At 40.7% G+C, this 8594-nt stretch overlaps 1 protein-coding gene across 1 annotated transcript; it reads left to right on the top strand.

Moving 5' to 3' along the window:
• Positions 1 to 2728: 2728 nt before the first annotated feature.
• LOC308249588 (T-cell surface glycoprotein CD1a-like) lies at positions 2729 to 5032 on the top strand (the record flags this gene model as incomplete). Its single annotated transcript, XM_080671140.1, is given in 6 exon segments — positions 2729 to 2789; positions 3136 to 3402; positions 3846 to 4124; positions 4338 to 4447; positions 4451 to 4616; positions 4935 to 5032. Coding segments are annotated over 6 exon segments (981 nt in total).
• Between the last annotated feature and the right edge of the window lie 3562 nt (positions 5033 to 8594).

Raw genomic sequence — 8594 nt, 5'->3', positions numbered from 1 at the left:
TGGCCAGTGTGGCTCAGGTCATGGAGTGTAGTCCCGAGCACCAAAAGGGGGGCAGGACAGTTAACAAGCTGAGGTGCTCCGGGAGTGGTCACACCTGAGAGGGGTCTGGAAAGGAGTATTTCTGACATTTCACAGGGTGTTAACCTAGATGCACAAGAACAATGGACAGAGCTTGCTTAAGGCCAAGATACACCTTTTAGACCTGGAGCATGACTACCCATTGGGACCTGCCTAGTTAGCAAGTTATGACCAGGCCAACCTGTGAGGTTACTTTCTGTCACTGAACTTGTCAGATTGACCACACGGCGCTTTCTAAAATTGAGGTATAAGAGGCAAGTCTGAGGTAAAGATGAGGTAGGGAAGCCTGGGGCTTCAAAAGGTTGGTAATAAGAGATGTTCAGTAACTAGTAGTTTGCCCTGCCATGTAGATTGGCTTAAAAATGTTTCTGCTGAAAGCTTATTATGGGCAAGTCCCCTCATTTAAGGAAGTAGTAAAAGTTTCTCATAAGCCTGCAGGTTCTTGTCATTGGCTCAACATAATTCAAATGCTAAGGCTCAAAATAAGACAAATGCTAAAGTGGCACATTCTGGGGAGGCCTGTTCTGAACCCCTACAATAGCCATAGAGTAATTTAGCTTATCAGCTTGTTAGCACCAATAGAAATTTTTTTTTATATTCATGCAATTATCCCATTCTTTTCTCCTAAAATTCCCTTCCTCTCACCCTGTAATCAGAAGCCTATGTGGTTTCTGCTTGAATCTGTGCTTCGCAAATTGCAATACAAATAAACCCTTATTGCCTCATGTTTTAGCTTTTTAATTTTAGGTTAAGATAATCCTAACATTTTTACAAAATATTTTAAGAATTAGCCTTAGATAATTTCTGTTTACTTGTATACAAATAAATAACAAAATAGCCAGAGCACATTTATCTAAAAGTTACAAAGCAAAACAACATTTTAAGAGCGTTTTAAACATTTTAAGCATGAAAGAGCAGGGTCAGCATGGCCAGCAAAGACCAGTGTATGACAAAACAAGCTGGAACATCCCAGCAGGGCCAGTAAGAAAAAAATCTTAAATAAAGAACTCCAGAATATTCTATTAATTTAATTTCCCACAAATCATCAGTTTTTAAAAAATTATAACTAATAGATTTACAGCATAACTGTCTGTGTAAACTTCATGCTTATTAGCATACTAGAGGCCGGTGCAAGAAATTCATGCATGGGGTACACGTCCCCTCAGCCCAGCCTTCACCCTCTCACAATCCGCTGGCTTCTAACTGCTCACCTGCCTGCCTGCCTGATCGCTCCTAACTACCCCTCCTGACAGCCTGATCACCGCTAACCACCTCTGCCTGCCAGCTTGATCGCTCCTAACTGCCCCCCTGCTTGCCTGGTTACCCCCAACTGTCCCCCTCAGGCGGCCTGGTCACCCCTAACTGCTCCCCCGCCAGCCTGGTTGCTCCTCACTACCCCCCCTGCCAGCCTGGTCGCCCCACGCAGCCTGCTGCTTGGTCCTCTGTCTGGTTGTTTTCTTCATGACAGCCCATGGCTTTTCATATATTAGGATATTTTAATCCTAAATAAAACTGTGTGAGATTCTCATTTCACCAATTAGAAATACAAGCAAAGATTTCTGATACCTTAAACAATAATGTTAAAAATCTGTCTAATGAAAAAAAATAATTGGATGCCTGAAGCCAATTATTCACTCATTCAAACTTACTCATTGAGCACCTTGCCAGGAGGCATTCTGCTAGAGTTGGGGACCCAGTATAGCAGAGGTATACGGACCTAACACCCTGAGCAAATCACTGGAGCCAAGATTCTGAGTGGGCAACATCAGTTAAGGGTTGGGACTTTGATTCAAGAAGGCTTGTTTTCTCTAGTCCGTACATTATAATACAACCCAGCGCACCAAGGCTTATAGTCCTTAGTTTATGTGCTTCCTTCTTAAGTAGAATAAAAGCTCCTGAATAAAGTGATTGCCTTGTAGATCACTAGATATTCATGAGTGTTGCAAGCTGCTTGTATCCAGCAGGTGCTGAGCGAGTCTTGGGTAAATGAATAGATATCACTGCGAGTCAAACAGAGATTTTTATGTTTCCAGGTTCCTGTGGTCTCTGTGATGGCTACTGGTTCTTCCCTAAGGATAATGGAGTAGTAGTTTATACTGTTACACAGGGCAATCATAGGAGATCCTGAAAATCAAATAAAGCAGCCAATGAGATGTCAGAGATATGACACAATGGGGTGGGGCTTAGACAGAAGAAGAGACTATTTGAAGAGTGTTTACATTTGGCAAGGGAAGGACAGAGTGACAGGAAAGAGCAGGGACAACAGAACATCAGGTAGGAATTGGAAAGCCATTTGGCTTTATGCTTTCATTGTCTGAATGAGAAGGAAATATCTCCAGAGGGAAACTGACTTTTCAATGGCGCATAAGACTTATTCCATAGAGGCTGAGTTAGAGAAAGATGAACAGAATGAAGCTGAACAAGGAAGATGCTGAAAGCCAGATAAGAGAGTCAGAACTTGAGGGGAAATGAGAGGCTGAATTGGTGTCTAGAATTTAGGGAAGGAGCACTGGGGGTTTTTTTTGTTGTTGTTTTTTTTTTGTCCGTTGTTAGACGAAGGAAGTCAGAATAGAGGTAGTGTGGAGTAGTTTTATTTCAAACTGAAGCCAAAGACAACTTTCCTGAGAAAGAAATAACATCTGTAAGTGAAATGCTGCTTCTGCAAATTCTACTGCTAGCTGTTCTCCTCGCAGGTGGTGACAACGAAGATGGTAAGAACTTGGCCACTGTACTGTTGGGTGCAAAAGGGGTGTGTGTGTGTGTGTGTGTGTGTGTGTGTGTGTGTGTGTGTGTGTGTTTCTGTGTGGTGCGGCGTCCTCAGAACATACCTGGAGAGGAGAATGTCAGCACAGTCCTGAGTATCCCGTACTCTGGGACCCTGAGCCCTTCTGAAGGTTGTTTGTAAAGCATGGGGCCCTGGACAGCTGAATGCTGCTGAGGAAGCCATGGCTCCCCTTATCTCCAGATTCTGAGTGTTTCCTTCCTGGCACCTTTCTACATTCTCTCTCCTTCCCGATGCCTTTTCTTCTCCTCAGTCTATCTGTTCTGTTGCCACAGCCTTCCAGAAGGAGATCTCCTTCAAAATGATCCACAGCACATCCTTCTACAACCATTCCTGGGTGAGAATTCGGCACTCTGCTTGGTTGGGTGACTTGCAGACTCATGGCTGGGACAGCAACTCTCGCACTCTTATTTTCTTGCGTCCTTGGTCCAAGGGCAACTTAAACAAGATAGAGATAAAAGAACTTGTGGAGTTCCACCGTATGTTCTCCGTTGAAATGCCGCACGAACTTCACATACATGCCAATCAGTGGCAGCTTAAATGTAAGTTCAATTCCCAAACGGGAGGTGCAATGTGCTGGGTGAGGGGTGTGTGTCGCAATGAGCTCCTTATTCCATTTTTTTCAAACCACATTCAATCTCTTCAGCATCCTCTGTCTGTACATTTATTGTAACCTATTGCATTTCATTCACTCTAGGTTATTATAATCACAACTCTCACACTACCTGCTTCCTTATTCTCTTGCTCTCACCATTTAGGTCACCGTCTTTCAACATATTGCTTACTTCTATTTCCAAAAAAATTAGTCATTCATTTTTTCCTCCACCTTCAACTACCATCAATTACACTTTTTCTGAACTTTTGATCAAACCAAACTTTGTTCCATTACCTGAAATCCCCCAAACTTCTTTTATTTCCTTTTTTTGCTTTTACTAATTTCATCCTTACTCCCTCTTTCCTCTAATTTACAACCCTTCTTCCCTAGATCCCTTTGAGATTCAGATAACAGGAGGCAGTGAACTGCACCCTGGGGAAGGCAAGGTAGTCTTCCTGCAAGTTGCTTATCAAGGATCAGAGCTCATGCATTTCCAGAACAGTTCATGGCTGCCATCGGTAAAGGATGAAATTACAGCTCAGCCTATGTGCAGGCTAGTCAATCAGTACCATGTCATCAACAGAATACTACAGAGGATGCTCAGTGACACCTGCCCACGTTTCCTCTTGAGTATCCTTGATGCGGGGAAGGCAGATCTTCAGAGAGAAGGTCAGTCCCATATCCATCCTCCAAGCATTTTTCTATTCTAAAATAATACCTTCCCACCATCCCTTTAAATTGAGGACAAGGATTCAGGAGAGAGAAGGATAATGCATGAAATTCCAGCATGTGATAGATGTATCTGTCTAAGCTGATGTGAAGACATGAACCTCCAAGTCTGTGTCAGAGTCCTTACCTAAATATCTTTCCTGTCCTCTGCAGTAAAACCAGAGGCCTGGCTGTCCACTGGCCCCAATCCCGGTCCTCACCGTCAGATGCTGGTTTGCCATGTCTCTGGCTTCCATCCAAAGCCAATTTGGGTAAAGTGGATGTGAGGTGAACAGGTACAGCAGGGCACTCAACAGAGTGGTATCTTGCCCAATGCTGATGGGACATGGTACCTTCAGGTTTTCTTGGAGGTGGAAGCCACTGAGACATCTGGCCTATATTGCCGGGTGACACACAGCAGCCTAGGAGGCCAGGACATCCTCCTCTACTTGGGTAAGAAAAAACTGGGGCCCACACTGGGAATGGGAGTAGAAGGTCCACAGCTGAGCAGGAGAGCCAAGTAAAACATTTGGGAGTTATGGCCTCCAGACCCAAAAGAATGAAAATAATTAATTCAATAAATAGAAGAGTAGAAAACGAGAGACCTGCCGAAGTAGGAAGATGTTGAGGGTCAGATGAAAGATTCAACTCTGAAGAGGAAGGAAGAACAAAGATTAGTGAGGCAAACACGCTAATAAAAAAGGCAGACCAGGGAAATGCAGTAAACGGGGTGGGTTTGAAATGACACCTTGTGTGCACCCAAACCCACAGAACGTCACCATAGCTCCATGGACTTGATCCTCTTGGCAGTGATGGTGCCCCTGGTGCTCCTGACAGCTCTTGCATTTTGGCTTAGGAAGCGCTGGTGAGTTTGTTTTGCACATCTTTCCTGTTCTTTCATCCACTCCCTACTTTTCTTCCCACCTTTCTTCTCCCTATCCCTCTCCCTCTCCTTCTCCTTCTCCCTGTCTCTCTCCCTGCTTAGTTCTTCTTTCCTCAGTCCCCTTCCTTTTACTTTCAATGCTCACCTCCACCTCATGCAGAGTAACTTTCCTCTCTGTTCTTACCAGGTCACACTGTGAGCCTCCTGCCAGTCTTATTCCTTTGGAATGAGATTCCAGCAGCCCTGGGGTTCCAGACATATTTAAACGCAGCATGGCGATAATGTCCATTCAGTCTCCATGTACAACTTTGGTTGCTTATGTGTTGTTATTTCTGTGTTTAATGGTTAGTTATTAATATAAGCTAAAGGTAATTTTGCAGGACTTGTTTTCCGACCTGTACCCTGGTTCTGAGAATATAAAACTCTTATTTTAACTCTGGATAAAATGAGATCCTAGCAAAGGCTACATATTGAAAAACTGATGAATCTCAGGCCCGTTTCAGATCTCACTTCTTTATGGGGGCCTTCCCTGATTCACAAGTGGAAGCAGTGTCTGAACTCTCATCACACTTTTCCGTGTACTTTGCTGAAACTACTTATCACTTTTTATCCGTTCCTGCAGTCATGTAGGCCCCTTTTCACCTTCTAATTTTTATGCTTGAGAGCAACGTCTACGTCTTTTTAAAATTTGTATCATCTACAAAGTGTATAACGGTATGTAATATGCTTTCAATAAAAGTCTGTGTTAAGTTTGCTTAGCATTTACCACAAATATCAGGTACCTGACGTTCTAGAGCAAGGAAGGAAGAAGCAAGGAAGTAACAAGTGACAATGTTATATATCCTGCTACTGAACACAAACGTATTTTTCTATCAATTTGTAAAAAAGAATATACTATTTGTAAGTTAATTCAGTCTCGAGGTGTCTGAAAAGAAAATTTGAGGCTATATTCACAAAAGTACACAGGAAAAAACTCAAGAAGAACAGACTTTATTTTAACATAAAAGTTCTATTTTCTTGTGAGGCAGCAACAAGTGTTACAGGGAATACATAAGTACATAGTAACAATATTTATCACCATTGGAAATGCTGATTTTTGGGAGAATTTTAGTAGAAATACAAAATTTGAAAAAACTGCATTTAAAAAATTTTTAAACAGCTTCAACAGATGAAAGATACAAACTTTAAAAAAACATAAAATATATTCTTAAACAGGATTGCATAAACAAAATATATTGTTCAGGGCTGCTCTGCCTATCATTAATTTAAGGCAGAATAAAACTTAAACCTTAAAGTGCGGAGTTAAGTATTCTTAGCTTAATGCAAATTAAGCACTTCCACTGGTCCGGTTCACTCCACTGGTCCAAGCATCAAGGAATGAATCCTAAGTTTAGAATAGTACAGTGAATTCATGGTGGCAGTTTTCCTTTTATTTCCTTTTTCAAAAAAAATCTTGACAACCCAGTCCTAACCTTGGACATACCCAAGGCTACAAATTCTGCCATTTTTTTTAATGCCTTCGAGTAAAAGCCAACCATTGAAAAGAAAAAGCCTGTCTTGTTGCCAGTTATTCCACAGGTAGCAATAGCACCTTCTAAAAGGCGGATTTGGCTTGTCATAAGTGTAAGAAACATTTTAAACAAAATGAAGAATCTAGAGCAAAAGTAATTTTGGCATCCATGCTCATAATATTAACCAAAAAGGAAAACAGATGTTTTAAAAAACATAACTGCTCACAAAAAAACATGAAAGCAACAGACTCAGTCATGATCAAAAGCAGTAAATTCACATGTTGTTATCACAACAATTTCTTTAAGGGAAAAAAAAAATAACTTAAGACTGATAAAGTAAATAACCACAGAATAGCTCCTTTGCCAAAATATACATGCCACCTATTTCTTTTACTGAAATGGAAACACATTTATTTAAAATTTAAAAAATTTTAAATTATATTCCCATTGAAGTTATTCTAATGTACTTACTTCCTATACAGTTTTCTATAGAATAACAATTATAGAATGTCATTTTAGAAAACAGTATTGAGACCCATTTAAAAAAATCAACCACTTGTGAACTAAAGGTTAAATAAAGTGGAATGGACCTAAGATTAATATTTTCTCAAGACTGTGATAGAGTTCCTATGTTAAAAATAAGCCCTTTGGCACTGGCAGTTAAAGTTGTTTGTATCTTGTACCTTTTTTTTCATCTTCAAATCTCAGGCTCTATTTCTCCCAAATCCACGGGATATGCTTGGTTGCCATACAATTCATTTACCTACAAATTCACATTGTCCTTACAACCAGACATTACAAGTTCCATTTACAAGACTATGTAAAGAATAAAGTTATCCCATTCCTATTTTAAATTACTTTAGTTAAGGATATAGGAAACTCTACAGAAAAATGTGAGTTAGACAAACATGCACAACAAAGTGAAAGGAAAAACTGTACAAAGTGGCATTCTGGCTATAAAATACCCTTGTAATGTGTAGGGATGGAGACACAAGAAAGTTAAGTGTGAGGCAAAGAAAAGAACGCGGATTTAACAGAACTCAAGTCATCCAAAACAGGCCTGTGTGTTGGTGTTTTATTTGTTTTGTTTTTTTTTTAAAAATATTTTTATTGATTTTTTGTTACAGAGAGGAAGGGAGAGGGATAGACAGTTAGAAACATCAATGAGAGACAGACATTGATCAGCTGCCTCCTGCACACCCCCCACTGGGGATGTGCCCGCAACCAAGGTACATGCCCTTGACCGGAATCGAACCCGGGACCCTTCAGTCCACAGGCCGACGCTCTATCCACTGAGCCAAACCGGTTAGGGCAGGCCTGTGTGTTTTTCAACCTTGTCTTTAACTTCTTCTTCCTGCCTTTTAAACTAACTCACCTGACTTCAGTTTTACCTTTCCTGTACTTCTGATAGAGCAGTTCTCTGGTGAAATGGCAAAGTCAAAGGCAAAGAATCAAAGTTCTCAGTAAACCAACCAGAACATTTAGATCCTGAATAACTGGACTATTACTGACTTAGAAGCCACATGGACTAATTCCAAGTGAATTCGTTTGAACAAAAAAGGAGCCAAAATTCATTGGTCTCACCAACTCACCTGACAGACTTATGTTTGAATTTATCTAACCTCCCTAAATACACCTCCATTTTAACTTGAACTGGGCATGCTTTTGATTACTTAGATATTTTAAAGTTGCATGAGTATAAGAAGTCCTTTCGGAAGATGTATTGCTACCACTAGGTTTTCCTTGATGGGATATGTCTGGATAAACTGACATAGTAACCCTCTAAACTGTACCCCTTTAACAAGTATTTAAGTTTTTTCTCCTTTTATCATGTTTAAGAACATTAAATCATTGCTTCGTAAGGTAGTATATGAAGACCTCAGAAGGATGCTTGAAACAACACAGTTTGCTGAAACTCACCTTTTAAAAGAGCTGCTCCTTAATTTTACTACCACACACCCAGACAGGACATACTGGTGACACAGACATTGGCAGTAACTGTATTAGGATGAGCCTAACTCCAAAACTGGATGGATT

The sequence above is a fragment of the Plecotus auritus genome (genome assembly GCF_963455305.1).
Source record: "Plecotus auritus genome assembly, chromosome: 5".
NCBI lineage: Eukaryota > Metazoa > Chordata > Mammalia > Chiroptera > Vespertilionidae > Plecotus > Plecotus auritus.
The sequence above is the reverse complement of the archived record's forward strand: the minus strand, read 5'-3'. Positions and strand labels throughout refer to the sequence as shown.